We start from the raw sequence: 18929 nt of genomic DNA, 5'->3' as shown, positions 1-18929 counted from the left end.
AACAACACTTAAAATACTGAATGTGTTCATTATGAAAATGCGTCTGCACACATATGAGAAAGTCTATACATGAGACATTCAGCATAGCGAGCTCACCACCTAATAAGGCAGAGAATTTTCTGCGAGATGTTCTAACAATGTAGCTACTAGTTCTATCGTCTACAGACACCTAATAATCTTGAGAAACACTTAAGCCATTTCTGTCTTTGTGCTCTAATTCGTGTGCATGCGATTTAATGCTTTTATCAGCTCTGTCTGCAGCCTCACATCAACGCACGTACACCGCACGGGCGTGGCCAGCTCGAAATGCATTTTCAAGTCCACATTGAATTTTACAACACTCGGTGCGCTGTGTAATGAAAATGCAATCCAAAATGTTCAACCTGTGAATGTTAATGCATTTAGGGAAAATAACATTTGAATGATCATTTTTCAACAGTTTTGGTTGGCTATCTTAAACACATATACTCAATCCGGGGAATGCATTTTCATTTTAATTTTGCAACTTAAAGAGCGTTAAAATATGCATTCAAAATAAATATTAAAAGTAGTGTAGGAACGGACAAATGTCAATTGTGTTATTGAATTTTCATTTTCATTTTGCACCTAATGTTGCACATATGTTATTTTAAATGTATATTTAAAGACGTAAATGCATTGTCATTTTACATACTGCATTGTCATTTTGCATTTCAATTTGATAATTGCTACCAATATGCTTCCATAGTATGGACCGCTTGCTGGAGCTGTTTGGAGCTTTACAATCTGGTCCAGTATTTTGTGTAATATGGAACAAAGCTGCACAACGTTTGCTATGTAACACCTTTTGTGTGCTGATGGGCAAAATGTTTTTGTTACCATTGCTAAACAAACAAAATAGCCTTAAACGAAAGCTAACTAAAAACATATTAGTAACTTGTGTAATCAATGAATATTTATGCTGGGGTGTATCACAGTGGGGTGGGACGCACAATGACTGAACATAATACAATAACCTCAGTGAGTATCTTACATGTCATTTATTGTCTCAAAAAATTATTTAAACTCTTGTCACTGCAGTGCGCGGGTTAAGAATTAACATATAGCATTACATTGTTATGATCCATAACATCGTTTTTTCAGGGTCAATCCTTAATATCACATTATCATGGTGTTTAAATATGGAAATAAAAGGTAAATAAAACTTTTTTCACATATCATACTACACTTTCTCTGCTTGATGATCTTTTTTTCTGTTGTTGTATTTGAATGGTTTGTCTCTAGGGAAGAGGGTGAAGTATACCAAAGTGCTTCAGTGCACATTACAATACAACAGCTGCAAACCATTGTGAACTCAAGGAAACTTAGATGTCTAGTAATATCAGCAGACTGTAGTCCTTATAACATGTGTGCACATCTATGTGTCCATCACCTCCGCAACCGTTATCATCTACAAAAGAGTGATTTGATTCTTGGTACAAAACTTTTTTAATGCCAACCGCAAGAGCCAGGAAAATCGAAGTTTCAAACACCCATGGTCTACACATCTCTTCATTTTCTTCTTCCATTTATTCTCATGAATTTCTTTCTTTATCACTCGTACAACACCCTTTTTATGCACAATGTCATGATAGCTGTGTGAATAATTCAGTACACTGACATTTTTTCTGCTATTCAACACTAACATGCCATTAACAAACACATGAACACATGAGAATGGGGCCTTAACATTAATAAATAAAATGTTATATAGTTATCAATATAAATTAAATAAATGAAGTAATTACCAAGTATATGTAAGTTATGAAAAATTCACTTTCTTTTGGTGTTTAGGTATAATTGTTTGAAAACACTGACCTTATAGGGTTAAGAAATGTATAATACGTTTTACTACAATTACAAGTATTGTTACATGTTATGTTTTTGTTCTGAAATTTGACCTTGAAATTTGTTATAAATACAAAACGATATACACAAAAATATGTAAGATTTGAGGATAAAGGTTTTTGCACATCAGGTAACATCTCATGTCACACTGTGATGCTTTTGACTACTGGGGGAAAGGCACACAAGTGACCGTCACAAGTAAGTACTTTGTACCTCTTTTACCTCTAGTTGGTATTCTGTATATTTTTTATTTAAAAATCTTATGTCTCCTAAAGTTTGCTTGTCTAGATATTAAATGTATGCATGTAACTAAACATTAGGCTATATCAACCCATTCCTGTTCCTGATTCGTACAGTTTTCTTTCATATAGCACTCGGGTAAAATTACCAAACAATGTGAATATTGTTTATTAAAGCAGGGTCAGTTACATTTAGACTATTTTCGCTATACTACTAGTAGTTTCCGTTTATTGTCATTATCTACAGTGCTGTTTTCATATGCAGATTTTTAAAAACCTTCAGAACTTTCCAACTTAGAATTTAAAAATGTTAACATTTTTTTAAAAGTAACTTCCAGAACTTAAAAAAATTGAATATTGTCACAAGTAAATAATATTTTACATCACTAGAAAACTTGAGTTATGAATTAAGCATTTTCATTTTGACACAGGGGGACTGGAATTTGTCCTATTAGGATCTAATTTATAAACTAAAATACAGAACTTATAAGTTGATTTAGTTCAGTCATCAAAATTGCTTGTGTTAGTGCTCGATAATGCTTAGGCTTTCTATTTAAAAAATGAAGAACTAGATTTTTGCACATTCAGTGTCAGCTAATGTAGCACTGTGATGGTTATGCTTACTTTGACTACTGGGGCAAAGGCACACAAGTGACCGTCACAAGTAAGTCCTTTTCTGCACAATATAATTGTCTACATAATTATTAAATTTGGATTTTAATTTGATTTTGTTTCTGTGTATTGCATCAATAACTAAAATAATATAAAGCAATATAAATGGTAGCAATCTTTCGTGGTTTGCTGTTTAGGACATATCACAAACACTTAAAAATAAAGGTGCCTGAAAGGTTCTTCACAGCGATGCCACAGAATAACCACAAAGAACCATTTAGTCAAAGATTCTTTAAAGAACCATCTCTTTCTTACCTGAAGAACCTTTTTTGCCACAAAGAAACGTTTGTTCGGATGTTGACGGTTCCTTTTGGAACCATTTAGACAAAAAAAAGGTTCTTCTATGGCATCGTGAAGCACTATACAGTATATAGTCTAAATATATTGTAAAATACTCAACAGTCATGTCAAGACTTGTGTCTAGGTGACTTTTGGATACCAATTTAACTAAATAGTTTTCTTCTGTTAACCTGGCAGCATTGGTGGGACTGAATTAGGGCTGTCAAACGAATAAGAACATATGTCTGTGTACTGTGCATATCAATTTTTAATTTATAAACACATACACATACTACTGTGTACATATTTGGGAAATGTTTACTCATTTACATTTATCAATAATTAAAATTATGTTAAAACGTTTATTTTTTTTCTTAAATATATGCATGTGTATGTTTTTTATAAATACCAAGCTAATATGCACAGTACACAGACATTTATTATGTAAACACAATCTTTTATTCTGGATGCGATTAATCGCTTAACAGCCCTAGTCTGAATGTTTATGTTTATTTATAAATTATTAGTTGACTACATGCTAATGATGTATAGGAATGTAATGTTGAATGTACTCAAATGATGAAGAACAATTCGCTACATAAAAATAACTATGCTAGCTTCTTTTAACTAGAGGAGTCTTGAAATTATCGTTAATCACATGTTTTTTTTTTGTCAGCCTGTTAACTAAAGCAAACAAAAAATACAAATAGTCAATCTACAGGTGAAAAATGTGGTTCTATTTATTAACATTAGATAACTACAATAGTTAACATGAACAAACAACAAGCAATACTTGATTAACACTTTCAATCTTGGTCATAGTTCATTTTAACATTTACTAACATTTGAAATCAAACATGCTATCTGTTAACATTAATTTACATTGTTCTAACATGAAATGACAATAATTGTATTAACGAACAAGGAAAAACTAACAAGGACTAAAAATGCTTGAAAAATATGTTACTTATTGTTAGGTCAAGCTAGCTAAATCGAGTAATGTAAATTAAAAGAGAACATACTCTAAACTGTTTTTTTTTTTATTCAAGAATCACATTGCTTACACGGCATCTTCTGAATTTCTATATGCTTATAATTTCTAACTGTATATTTAAAGAATTTTTACTGGTTGGCTTCATTAATGTGTGCGTGTGTCTTTTTTTAGGTAGCCCTACCAAAGCACCAGCAGTCTTTATGATGTCTGATTGTAGTTCCTCTGGTCCTCGATTGCTTGGCTGTCTGGCCTCTGACTTTTCCCCTGAAGAATCAGTCAGTTTCAAATGGATAGATCAGAGTGGAAAAACTCTGACTGACTTTGTCCAGTATCCTACAGTAAAAATTAATGAAAAAATGCTGAAACTCAGTCACATCACTGTTACCAAAGAGACACTGAAAAAAAGTATAACATGTCAAGCAATACACCCTTCGAAAACAGAAAACAAAACATTCATAAAAGGTACGTATAGACAAACACATAATGTTTCAATAAACATGATGAATAGATAAAGCATGTGAAGCAATGCACCCTTTGAAAACAGAAACAAAAACATTCAGAAAAAGCTTTTCCATTGTGTGGAAATTGTAAGCTTACAACTGTTTTGTGTACTGAAAATTTAGAATGTCCTCCAAATTGTTATACTGTCTCAAAACTATATTGTTTCAATTACAGCACAAGCACCAACTGTGAGCGTGATTCCCGTTACAACTCAGAAAAGTACATCTGTCATGTGTGTTATTGAGGACTACTACCCAAAAGGCATCACTGTACAATGGAAACTAAATAATGACATATTGCAGCAACAGACAGAAATGGAGTACAAACAAAATGAAGATACACGTCTTTACACAGCACTGAATCTTTATAAAGTCAACAGTGAGACATGGAACAAACACATTGACTATACCTGTGAGGTCACACACATGGGCCAAGTTCAACTTGATACGAAAAACTTCAAAGGTAAATAGATGGCTCACTCACTTCTCACACGTGTCTTTAACATGAACCAAGTGCATGTGCATACACATAGGCCTACATTACACAGAAGTATGACATTAAATAATCTTTCTGTACTTAGCTGTAGCTACAATGACACTGACTCTGAAGACACCAATACAGAGAGAATTATTTGTCCACAATAAAGTAATCTTGCAGGCTGTTATTTCTGGAAATGAACGCAACTCAGTGCAAAGTGCTTCAGTGTCATGCAAAATGGAGAATAAAGCAATAACATTACAAAAAGGTGTTGTTCAATCTCCTAAGGACATTTCAGAGTTTCAGAAAATTCACAATGTAACTGTTGATACAGAGAAGTGGTTTAAAGGTGAACAGGTCACCTGTAGCATCAGTGACAAAAACATCAAGAAGGAGATCTATTTTAATAAAGGAGGTAAGTCTAGTTTTAAGAATAACCTAGTCACTTATCTTCTGTTATCTGTGCTTTTTGTATTGATTTACAATTCTACCACTTCTTTTTAATTCAGATGCAAATACACCAAATATTACCCTTTATGAACAAAACGTTAACAACACTGATCCTACACGTGTGTCTTTGGTCTGTGAGGTCACCAGTCCTAAACTTGGTGATGTCTATATCATGTGGACAGAAGGTAATGGAGACTATATAGAGGGTTATACCAGTGCTCCAATCCGTCAAAAGGACTCCACATCTGTCGTCAGCATTTATGAAGTATCTAAAGAAGAGTTAGCTAAAAACACAATCTCCTGTGCAGTCAAACATGCCAACATGAAGGGAGAAAAGCCAACACCAAAATCAACAAGCCAAAGTAAATGTCCTGAATGTCCTGTCTGCGTTGCCCGTGATTATTGTTAGGTCTGACATGTTTTTGTCCTGTTGCTTTCTTAAATTGTTATCTTTTCTATCTTGTTGTGTGCGTTTTTTTCTACATAAATGTTTGTATCACTGTACTGCATGGGTCAAACAACAATTACACCCAAAACTATTAAAATTGAAAATGTTATTGCATGTCAGGAGGACTGACATTAAGTGCAAGACAAACATCTATTTAAAACCCAACAGCAAAAATTTCTGATGACCTATGTGAATGTGTGATACTTGTCTTCAATATGCTGATTTATGTTTTGTCCTATGTTTATTGTGTCACTGTTTATTTTCATGCAGTCTGCCGTTGTCATTTTACCAAAACTTAACATCCTAGCTTTTGGTTTTTCTTTTATGTCTCTTTCTAATATTAAGGAATAAATCTGTGTGTTTGCATGTTTTAGTCCAGCATTTATTGGAGGCTTAAAAATCTGTGTGTGTGTGTGTGTGGTTCATTCAGTAAAAAAAATCCCTATATGTTTTGTAGACACAACACATAGTAATGCCACTTATACTGCAAAGATTTACAACCTAATCTGAAATCTACAATAATAATTTTTTGGCATTTAATATAGACACAGAGTAAAATGTGTTTTAAAGATATTGCATTAACTTGTACATCGTTGAACTTTGTAACTTTAACAATTAATATAGCTTATATTTAAAAATATGCATTTGTAAACAAAGCTTATGCTGTTGCAGCAATGAACACATAAAAAACTAGTGCAATATTTAAAATGAATCTATGCAGTACATACTGTATGGGCGTTATTTGCTCTTGTAACACAAACTAGACTTCTGGTCAAATTTATTGGACTTTAACTATAGGATGACTACACTGGACACTGTATTGGATGCTGTGTTCACATACATGTATTTTCCAGATGAGCCTCCAGAACCTGAGACAGGCTTTGCATTGCACTGCAATGAAGATGTTTTAGAGGAGGATGAGTTCAGAAGTCTCTGGTCTACTGCCACATCATTCATCTTCCTCTTCCTCTTTTCTCTGACTTACGGCGCTTTACTCAGTCTGTCTAAGGTAATCCACGTATCAACAGAGTATAGAGAGTTTTAAAATAAATATATTCTGGATTACTGTTGTACAGTGTACATACAGTGTAATACTTATTTACAGTATGTCATTTTAAATAATTATTGACTTATCAAAAATAGAGTACAGAGCATTTTAAATCCTGGGTTACTACTACTGTTGTACACTGTACCAATATTTGTCCTTGTATTATGTAACTGAATTGTTTTATACATGTCAAACAATCATTACTGTCTTTCTTTTTCAGATAAAACAGTGAAATTAAAAAAGAAAATGATGACTAAGAGGTTATTTATTTGTACATTTATTTGAAATATAATCACTGTTGTTAATACACTGTTGTATATTAATCTTTTCTCTCTCTCTCTCTCTCTCTCTCTGTGTTTGTTTTAGAAAGCATGACCCGCATGTGTTTGTGTGTCTGTACTTGTCTAAATAAAATTTCAGGTAGGCTTGTGCATTTTTCACGAATATAGTAACTCTAAAATATAAAAAAATCTAACTATAAACTATCTCTAAATAATCATCCACCTGACATGGGCTATGAAAAATGCGGTAGACTTGAGGTATTTATTTGACTAAAACCTCCCAATGGTATACCAGAGTTGTTTCCAAGAGTCAAAATTAGATCAGCGAAAGATCTTTCTTAGTATTTAGGCCCTCTTTCTTCCTCTTTGTTCTCACACCTGCAGAACTGAAACTGTGTTTACACTGATGGTTAATCTTCTTAGAAAGCTTTGAATGTTTACTGCATTTTTACAGTGTCTCCTTAAGTAAAGCATACATGCAAGAAGGTAGACAATGTATTTCTTCTCAACGTAAGTGAAACTGAATCACTGTTGTTAATACACTCTTGTATATTAAAATATTTTCTCTCTGTCTCTCTCTCTGTGTGTTTGTTGTTCAGTTTTTAATTAAACATACTGTACATGTACAGTGAGCTTCACTGAGATTACATTCGTAGATCTTTGAAGATATTGACAAACATGCAGTCAGTGTCACACTCATCTCTTTTATACTAGTCTTACAATGTTTACTTTAAATTAATCTTATTTTGTCATGTGAAAGAATTAGTAGTTGTTGTGTACTATAAAATAACTGCAATTTTACAAGTAAAATATTTAGTTCCTTTCAATTAGGACCGAAAGTGAGCACAAATGACATACTTTCTAGACATGCTGGAGTTGGAGTATTGCTGTTATCACAATAAAGGGTTTTTCTCTCCTCTCTTCTCTGTTGTAAAATTGAAATATTTTGTCTCAGGGGAACAGTGTGACCACCAAAGCATAGCATTCATTGTGCACTGATGCACATCACACAAAGCATCTGCAAACTGTTGAAACCTCCAGGAAGTTGAGATATCTAATAACACAGCAAACATAGAAAAATAAAACTTAGATTACCTAAAAACTGGTATCAGGAATGAACAATGCATGACAATATAAAGCTTGATATTTGAATAATTCCTGATCAAAAATAAATAAGTATAAATAATTATAATATGTAAACAAGCACATTTGTTGGATGTGTATGTTGGATGTGTATTTTTTTATATCCTTGTACAGCACATTGGACAACAACAGTTGTATTAAATTGTGCTTAATAAATAAAGAAAAGAAAGAAGAAAGAAACAAGCACATTTTACACAAGATTACAAGAGTATGTCAATAATAGAATCATTTTAATGTTCTGTGTGGATGATCATTAAGTCGTATCATCTACTTACTAATAAAATGGCAAATTAGGCTTGATTTTAAATAGGCCTATGTGGCAAGCAGACCAATGGCAGATCAGCGTCGCCACGGAAATGGCGCAATCAAGCCACCACACCTGCTAGTCGTCAGCACCTGATCCCCATCAAGCTCGCCCTATATAAACAGCCAACGGAGAAGAAAGGACGAGCTTGTTCTCCCTGAACTTCTTGCTAACTGTATGTTATCTTTTCTAATACAGATGCCAGCGGCTGATGACTAGCAGGCACCCACGTCACATCAAGGAACACTTCCCCGAATGCACGAACCAACGGAGTTAATGCCCCTACAGCTCTCACCTCGGGTCTCCCGGTCACTTACCTTGAATAAATCACCCTCCGGGAATCATAAAGTCCATAACTGTGTCTATCTTGCATTCTGACCGCCACACCTAAAATAAAAAAATAAAGAGACCATGACCCGCATGTGTTTTTGTGTTTGTGTCTATACTTGTCTAAATTGAATTTCAGGTAGGTTTGTGCATTTTTTACGAATATAGTAACTCTAAAATATAAAAAAACTAACTCTAAATAATAATCCACCTAACATGGTCTATGAAAAATGCGGTAGACTTGAGGTATTTATTTGACTAAAACCTCCCAATGGTATACCAGAGTTGTTTCCAAGAGTCAAAATTAGATCAGCGAAAGATCTTAGTATTTAGGCCCTCTTTCTTCCTCTTTGTTCTCACACCTGCAGAACTGAAACTGTGTTTACACTGATGGTTAATCTTCTTAGAAAGCTTTGAATGTTTACTGCATTTTTACAGTGTCTCCTTAAGTAAAGCATACATGCAAGAAGGTAGACAATGTATTTCTTCTCAACGTAAGTGAAACTGAAGATAACAACAGAATAATAAACACTAACAAATGTCCTTATGTTTCATCATGCTCAAAAACATTGCAAGTTCCCTACAGTCATGAAAACAAAGCATGTAGATATACTAAACTTTCTGCATATTGCAGTTGATCAATGAAAATCAGTCATGTTGTCCCAACACATTAACCAAACTCCCTAATACATAAACCAAGCAAACACTAAAATCATGAAAAACCAGACTACCTATTTGAGATTAATACTTTTAAATAGAAAAGATTCAGTTTTGTCAAAGAGTTGCCTATTTTTGTCAGTATTGCACATTGCATTTCACGAGTTCGCCTTGCAGCTAATGTAATGGGATGGATAAGTATGCGTGTTTGGCGTGCTGTCCCGGGGCAAGGGCTCCGAGCTCGGTAATCCTCCTCAAACTCGGAGCACCTGCTATCTATACTCCACACTACCGCTGTAGTGCCCGTTCCACCAGAGCCTTATCTTCTTTCCTCGGCGCAACAGACACGTTCGCTCCCGTAAGAACCCGCAACGAAAGCCCTACTCCAAGCAGGGACAGCATCTCGTCAACTCAAGCCAGCCTCTTTGGGGGATACGTTGCTCCAGCTGCTGTCCTGCATTAATTGCATTTCTGGGGTATGATCCGGGTCCGGGCACACACCAAGCCCGGGGCGTTCTCCCCGGTCAAGGGGCAGGTGCTCCGAGTTAGAGGAGGATTACCGATTGATGGAATAGGAGATTGTTTTGGTATCTAAAATTGAAAGGTCTAAGATGATTGTGTGGAGTTTTGAGTTGAAACTGGAAGTGGTGGAGAGTTCCGAGCCTCTTAACCTGTAGGCGTTGGAAATGCGGGTAGGCTGAGAAGATTGGATGGGAGACTGTAGGTTGAAGATTTAGATGTAGTGTCCTCTTTTCGTTTGATTGGTCTTGCTGTGCTTGATGAAATAGGAGATCGATTTGGTGTCTACAACTGAAAATTCTGAGATGGTTAGGTGGACTTTTGGGTTGAAGTTGGAATGGTGGTTAGTTCAGAGCATCTGAGGAAGCTGAAGAAGGCTAGTGTGAACATGGCGTCGAGCATGCATGCAGTGGGGATTGAATGGTAGCCTTGCAGTGTAAATGCATTTAGTTAATGACTCCAGGGTGATTGGTTTTCTGGGGTCTGGGCTGGGCTCTTTCAACACCTTTGACGAGTATCAATGTCTGAGAGCTGGCTATTGCTGGGGAGGGTGAGCCATAGATGGGTTTGTGAAATTATGTATTTCTGCTTAGATACCCTTTAAAGGAGCTGCATGGAGGTTTGCAAGGGGTGCTGAGGAGCTGAGGTCCAGATCCAGGGCATTTGATGGGATGTCATCAGAGCGGCAGATGCCAGTGTGAAGGGAGGGCGGGCCTGAGGAAGAGAGAGGAGGAATGGAGGTGGCCGCCGGAGCCGAGGACGGAGGCAGCCTCACGCTTAGGTCCGCTCCTTGGGCAAGGGCAAATGAGGAGGAAGGGAAGGGCTAAGGAAAGGTCTGTGCTGCTGGCGGAGGCGTGCTCGGGTTGCTGAGGTGGCTTGTGGCGGTGTGGGCCAGCAGGGTGCTGGGAAGGTTGCGGTGATGGGCTTGGATGGGTGGAGAAGCGGTCGAGGGCTAGCAGCGGTGGATTCTGGAGCGCGGCCCGGGTTTGCAGATGGCCTGCTACTGCAGCCTGAAGACTGTAGGCCCTTTCTCGTGAGGGCAGGAGCAGGGATTGATCAGGAAGTGGTTGTGATCAAATGTAGTCTCGTATAGCCGGAACCTGATACTGAAAATCTGGGAACTTGTTCGCTTTCTGGCCTGGGACCGCCCAAGAGCCCATGTGACTGGCAGGTATGCGATGATGTTTACTTTCGCATGGCAAAGTTTGTGAGCGTAGTAATGTCGCTAAAACTTCAGTGAATGCACAAGGTCTGTTTTGCAAAGGTTAAAACGACCATTATGAGTTTACATCGATTGTGATGAAGTCTTGAGTAGGTTATACCTGTGCTGGCAGATGGATTATAGCCCACGTGTGCATGATGCCTAGCTGTATGCACGAGCAGAGAGACGCAGAGAGTGAGCATGTTACCATCACCCAAACGTTCTCAATAAAAAATGCTGTCATATCTTCAATTGCTGTACGCATCTTGTATAGTCGAACACAATAAATGATTCCAGAGTTAACATTTGAGGCTGGGGTCATGAGTCCAAGATGCAGTTTTATTCGGGTTGGCAGACGAGAGACGAGGGAGATCTTGCTGTTATGCACCGGTCGAATATTCTGATGCATACCGCTGTTTGTGTTGACTTAAAGTGACAGCTGCGTGCATTATTTTGGGCAAGATGTGAATGGGAACGGCACGCTATGTAGAAAACGTATATGCCGCTGGATGATACAGACAGATTTTAGTTAACCCGCAGTCACTTTCGGAAGCGCCGATTATATTTACTAATCTCCAGAAGTTTACGTTCGGCTCAACTGCCGTTCGCTGAACAGTATGGGCGCCAGAGGAAGTGCGCCGTGCTGGCCAGCGATATCTCACACTTGAGTGCAGCAGTGTCAGCGCGGGGTGACAGAGGATACAGCTACATATATTTTTAAAGTAGAAAGATTGTACTCACCCAGCTTCTTGCGTAACAGCGTGTTCGGAGGTTCAAACACCAGAAAAACTCAGTTTATAAATGATAAATAGTAAAGTATCTGTAATGAGGCATGGAATTCGGGTTAATTAGAGCGACTGCATGGAACGACAGAATTAATTGTTTCCTGCAAGATTATTGTTTCACTTCGCAGAAGATGAGTGTACAGCCATTGAAACGTTAATGTATTGGCATTGGAGTACCGTTATTGAATTGGGTCGAAATACGGAAATATTGCGAGCCCTACTACTATGGTGTGTGGTTTATGCATCTGCATTATGGCGGGTACTCCGTATGGCGGGTACTCCATGCCAAAACCTAACGTTCGATCGATCGACCGACCGTCTAATCGAACGTCTGACCGAACGTCTTGAGCTTTGAGCGTCTAACAGTGCGGGTGACCCACGTGACGACCTGACGTGACGTCTACATCTCCAAATTAACGTTTTTTTAAACCAGTGTCTATTAACACATCCAACCAATAGGCTGCCCAGTGGCGTAAGGTGTAAGGTCAGTATAGCCTAGCACAGGAGATCGGGGTTCTAAACCACCTCTCGTTGAAGGCACACTTTAATATTATTCTATTACCTTAAAGATCATAAAGGCTTTTGTTTTCAATAAAATTGATTTAACACTTAAAATTCATTTTTATTCATACAGTTTAAGTTTAGGGTAAGGTTAGGGGTTGGTGTAGGCCTTTAATATCTCAATGAGTTGCAATCATTTTAATAATTTTTATAAATATAATAATTTACACTCTGTTTTAATTGCAAAATGTTTAATACACAACAATACTGAGGTGCAAATAGTAACGTTATCTTAATCCAAAGAAAATACAGCTATTTTTTGTTAGTGTAAATAGCAAATCGTTAAGAAATACAGCTATTTTCACTTATACTGCTTTTTCAACACTTTGCATATTGCTATTTATTGGTATTTACAGGCCGCTGCCTGTTTTTAAACAGGTGAAGAACCACGCGGTTGTTTAAAGATTATACAGTACATTGACATTACAAGCATTAAATAAAGATATTTTATATTTGTACAACAATACAATTTTCCTCCTGCTCTTAGCTAAACAAGCTTTAAGATACAGGTGTTGTATGCTATTCCAAGCTGATGTATTAGTGATGACCTTATCACCCATTTACTTTCATTACTTTATTCCATGACAGCAGGTTCTACAGTATTTTTTAAATGCAACGTGGAACTTTCAAATAGCAGACATACTGTACATACAATACTGTTACATATAATATTATAATATATAGTATGTTATATATAATTATATAATAATATCACAATTATATATTATATTCATAATTTTTATTTTTTATTTCTTTATTACATTTTATATATTTTTACTTGTTGTTTGGTAATTGTAAAATAGATGAATTTTAATTTCTGTGCTATATTGTTCCAGACATTGTTATAGTTTTAACTTCAACATTTAACTCAATTCAAAATTTGCATTGTTGCAAAGCAGCTTCACAAAAATTTAGTAAAAATGGATAAAATAAGTATATCGCATAGATATAAAGAAAAACGAGGCAGGGTCTGTTGGCATCATCAGTCCATGGCAGTGCAGGGATGAGCATCAGTCTGGAATGGAGCTGGCCTGAGGGCCACGGTCCCCTCAACGATGCATGGAAGAACATTTAATACATCAGGCTGGGTTGGAGCTGGTCTGCAGCCTCAGGAGTCCCCGTGAATCCAGGGATGAGACATGGAGAGACAAACAAACTGGTATTAGTGTACAGGCCATACAACTTAATATAAAGGATGAACAGTAAATTAAACCTATGTTTCGTTCAGATTAAGATAATTATTGTGGCATAAATTTATTTGGGAAGTTAAGTAGGTATATGCAGGGGCGGACTGGCCATCTGGCGTACCGGGCGTTTTCCCGTTGGGCCGCTAATTTACGGGGCCGTAACGGACGCGTTAGACCGACGTATTATAAGTGTGAATGCACGCAACGCGAATGCAAAAGACACGTATGCATGCACCACAACCCCAAATCAGGTCAGGTCAAAAGGTCATTCACTGGATTTTTAACTTTACACAGACCTCAGCACGCACTGGAGCTGGGTACATTGGATTCAGGAACATCCAGTGGTGCATGGCATAACGTCGGGTTGGGTTGGAGCTGGGCATGTTTTGCATCACATCTATGTCTATGGCTAGGCTGCAGCAGGTGAATGAATTGCATGAAAACAGTGTGAAACAGAAAATGTTTAAATGACAAATAAAATTATTCAATCTTCGATCTAACAATGTTCAATCTCAAAGATTTTTTCAAATGCGCATTCTGCCTGTCTGAAAATGAAGACGGGTTTCAATTGCAGATATGAATTAATATTTTATTTACTAGCACACAAGCAGGCAGGAGAAAGAGGACTGGTCAAGGGCAGTGGGCAAAACAGAAAGGACAACACATAGGCTGATGTGGACCAATAGCTTCTGGATCCAGAGAGAAAAGACGTGCAATGAGCGGCCATGCTTATGGGGCCACAGGCAGCACATCTAAAAGAAGAAAAGAGCAGAGAATATGGAGTATTTCCTTATACACATATGAGCACCAAGTAAAACGTCTGTCTTCGGACACCATTAAAACTAAAGGAATTTTCCTTAGCGGGCATGCTGCGTGGTTGCAGCGCTTTTAAACTACGCAGGATCCCTTGGATACCTTACGTCTGCCCTGTGTTGATGAAATCCTTCTTAGAGTTTAGTTCTCATTTAGGAATAGTTTATCAAAAATCAAAAACAAGCTGCTGTGTTTGCGAGTGCGTCTGAGCATCAATTTTTTGAAACGTCCGCGAGAATGGAGGTGAGGTGGCTTGATTTAGGATGATTGCTGAGTTTGCTGTGATTGTTTATCGAAAGCCAGCCGAGTTCATTATCTGCACGTGCTCCTCCCGAACCTTGTTAATAAAACATCATTTGTGTTTAAACCGAAGTGTTACATTAATTACTTAGTGTGTGTAAGCAAAACTAAGGATTTCTAAAAATCTTTTTTTAAATAGCCCTTATTTTAAGTGCACATTCATTACAAAGCCTAACATTATATGATTTTTAAATTGAAAATGAAATAAATGTAGCCTACTTTTTACTGTACTAACCTCACTATACTGTTACTGTACTGAAGTAAAGGGAAGACGAGCTGGCAAGTGGTTAACAACGCATAATTGTTCGGTTTATAATTAGATGTTGTCACAAAATGTAACATCTGAATGTCTGCCTTCTTCACTAACACTATTAAAGACATTAAAAGAAGAAAACTAAAGACGAAAGTCACTGTGGCAACTTTAAAAAAACCAAAAGTAGCCTGCATGCTTATTCATAAAGTTTTCCACTGACGCCCCCGAGTGGTAAATATGAATAATAATGATTTTTATAAATAAATCCTAAACCCACACGAAACCCCAACCCATAATAACCATAACTTACCCCTAAAATCAGAGGGAAATGATAAGTGAAAAACAATGGTCTAGAAGCACCTAATCCTGGTTGTAAAATTAAACTTAAAATAAACTGTAAATTTATTTCTGAAATCTGATTGGTTGATTTAAATGTTGTCCCAGGGTCAACATGATGTTGCCCTAAGGACATCAACCAATTGGCAAATCAGGATAGCCATGTTTTGCCAGTGGTTATAAATAATATAATTGCAAATCCATTCACACATAGCCTATGTGCTTAATAAAAATACCCTGCAATTGTACTTTTGGTATAGGCTAAATTGGTACACTGAAAGTCTTCTAAATTGGAACAACTAATTGGTACTTTAATTGTGCAGAAGTAGTGCTGAGGTCCAGCTAAAGATATACTGAAGAGGAACTATTGCAAGTATACTTTCGGTAGACTTTTAATATATTTAATTAAAATAATGAAATTATAAAAAAATCATACAATCCTTATCAAAAAGAAGTTGATGACCCTAAGGGGTCCGCGATGGAACTGCAAGGGGTCCACTAATTACTGTTTACTCACAGGCAACGTTTTGTTAAAAATGTAAAAGCATGGGTACAGAAATATTACAACCAATGTTCTCTTTAAGAACGGTCGCGCGCAGACTCATTGAAGCTCCCGCACATTACAATTTTAACCTGCGTGCGGACAAAAACATCCATTCAGGCAGCAGAAGCGATAGAAGAAACGTTAACATTACATCTGCATCATAAAAACCGGTAGGGCCTAAATCAAATAAGTAGGCCTACCTATGTCTTTCTTTTAAGAATGTAGGTTTAGAATCAGTGCATTCTCTGTCTCCCTTCCAATAAATTCAGAGTACGCATGAAAGGAGTTGCGTGCAAATAAAGTGCATTCTCGTATATTTCTGAACTTCTGTTCAAATTTGTTAAAGCTACTGTAAGGCACTAATTTGACAGGCTAATGGCACCACACCGCTTCTGCATTGCAAACTCTGACAAACTGTCGTCTGTGTTTAAAATCAATGAAATGCGTACCGTGTACTGATGGTGCACGTCAAACAAGTTGCCCCAAAAATAACGCGGACTCGTTGCATGTTGCTCTTGTCACGATTCAGTCTTCCCCTGTCTTTTGGACTTTTAGTTTGTTTTCCTGAGTTCCTGTTTCCCCATGTCATTTTGTAGTTCTTTGTAGTTTCTTTAAATATAGTTTCAGTGTTAATTATTGTCAGGTGTTCCTTGTTTTCCTGCTTGTTATTCCCAAGTGTATATATATCCCTAGTGTTTCATTTGTCATTTGTCAGTGGTTGTTTTGGAGTCCCTGATGTTTTATGGTTTAGTTGGATAACTCTAGTTTCTTTGTTATTTTTAGATTGTACTTGTCTTATTATTAATAAATCTAATACTGCATGTGGATCCGCTTCCTGCCTGGATTACTCAAATGTTACAGAACGACTGACCGCTTATGGATCCAGCAGTTCATTTGGCCCGTCTTTGCCAAGGTAATAATTCCCTCGAGGACCATGTGCAAACTTTCTTTGACATTTCTTGTTTTTCCCTATACCCGGACTGTGCTAATTGAACTGTTCTGTGATAGTCTCAACAATCAATACAAAAGCACAATATCCCGTTATGGTCCTCAACAAGGCCGGATTAACCATATGGGCAACTGGGCAATTGCCCAGGGGCCCACGACCTCTAAAGGGCCCAGGGCGGTGACGCCAATCAATGTGCACTGAGCCGGTCGCGTGACGGCAAGCTCCGCTACACAACACAACTCAAAAAATGCAAACATGGAGAAGCTAAGTGGGAGCGCTAAACGGAAATTAAAAAAGGAGAAGGATATCAGGAACGCAGAAAATTTAAAATATATACCGAAAATAGGGAATTTCTTCACGCTAGTAAACGTTAGCAACTGTTCTGCTAAGGCAGCATCCGTCAACGAGGACAGCTCAGCTAGCCAGGACATTTCTTCACTGCCGGCGCTAGCTAATGTTCACAGCCCCGAGAGCGAAGAGCCCCCGGCAGCATCTTTAACCGACGGCCCGGATTCTGCTGCGAGTGCGACCGTTGAGGGAAGCGGTGATGGTCGAGTCTCACCGCCATCTGAGCCGCTCGTCGAGTCTGCGAGCAGCCCCTGTACCTCAACGCCTCTACTCCCTGTGGATCCTGCACTGTGGGGGCCGGTTACAGAGCCGCTCCGTGAAGAGGCGATCTTCCGAGGGCCTGCAGCTTTCCAGAACCGGTCTGCCAAGTGTCTTGCTTCGGTGAGGGAGTCCGGACTTGGGAGTAGGACACGCTCCCTCACCAACGATCTGCTTCATTGCCAGATTATGTAGCATTTCTTTTTGTCTTGTCTAATTGAGAGAAATTGACAGATTTCCAAATGTTTATCTTGCACTAAAATGTTTAACCCTTGCCTGTCTTGTTGAACTGTGATGTGACAGGTTGTTTTCTGTTTTAAAACAAGTTAAAATGAGTTTAGGAGCAGATGATACTGCATTTTATTTATTTTTTCCTTGTGGTGGCTCCATGAAAATGCTGTAAATTGTTTATTGTTGTTGAGAGAAAACAGCAGATTTCAAAATGTTTATATTGCACTATAACTTGATTGTCCTGTTGAATTCTGAGGTGACAGGGTGATTTCTGTTTAAAATGAGCTGAGGACCAAAATGCTACTTGATTCTAGGAGATTATGGATTTTTGTTTGTGTCTTGTCTGTGGACTTCCTCTGTGATGGCTCTATCAATTCAATACATTTGTGTTGGGAGTAGGTGTTGTTAAATAAATATTGGATGCTTTGAAAGTGGTTGCTTATTTATTTTTTTGTGAAAATGGAGGACACTTCCTTCACTCTCTATGTAGTGGGTCAATTTTGCCAGATTATACTGATGCCAATGCGTTTTGTTTTCATAACATCATGAGTGAGTGGCCTTGACAAGAGAACACTGTGGTGCATTTGTAGTTCTATGAGCAATTGCACATCTGTACATCAAAATGCACTTGATGACAGTTAGTTATTGAAATATTGAGTATATTTACTGTATTACTGTAATTTATTCTGTATTTTGCCAGATTATGGTGATCCTGGGGTCGTGATGATGGGGCCCTTGAATATTGTTGCCCCGGGTACAGTGAAGTGTTAATCTGGCCCTGGTCCTCAAGGGTCCTTGGCTGAGTTTATTGACTTTGCATTATTGTCTTGTGGGTCTCCCTTCACCTAGGAGAGGTGGAGGAAGAGGCTCCCCTAAATATTTTTTTGGGGGAGGGCAGCAGGCCTCAGACTCCGGGGGCCCTGGAAGCAGGCCAGTCGCAGAGGCTGCATGCTCCACG

The 18929-nt window shown here is 37.7% G+C and overlaps 1 gene segment (V, D, J or C); it reads left to right on the top strand.

The window, feature by feature from the left end:
• The first annotated feature begins 2721 nt into the window (after positions 1-2721).
• LOC130560958 (Ig gamma-2A chain C region, membrane-bound form-like) lies at positions 2722-7816 on the top strand. The segment is given in 8 exon segments: positions 2722-2769; positions 4222-4512; positions 4726-5013; positions 5138-5443; positions 5538-5840; positions 6781-6935; positions 7195-7234; positions 7341-7816. Coding segments are annotated over 6 exon segments (1326 nt in total).
• The last annotated feature ends 11113 nt before the right edge of the window (positions 7817-18929 follow it).

Source organism: Triplophysa rosa, linkage group LG11 (genome assembly GCF_024868665.1).
Source record: "Triplophysa rosa linkage group LG11, Trosa_1v2, whole genome shotgun sequence".
Classification (NCBI taxonomy): Eukaryota; Metazoa; Chordata; class Actinopteri; order Cypriniformes; family Nemacheilidae; genus Triplophysa; species Triplophysa rosa.
This window is presented reverse-complemented; position numbering and strand designations above follow the sequence as displayed.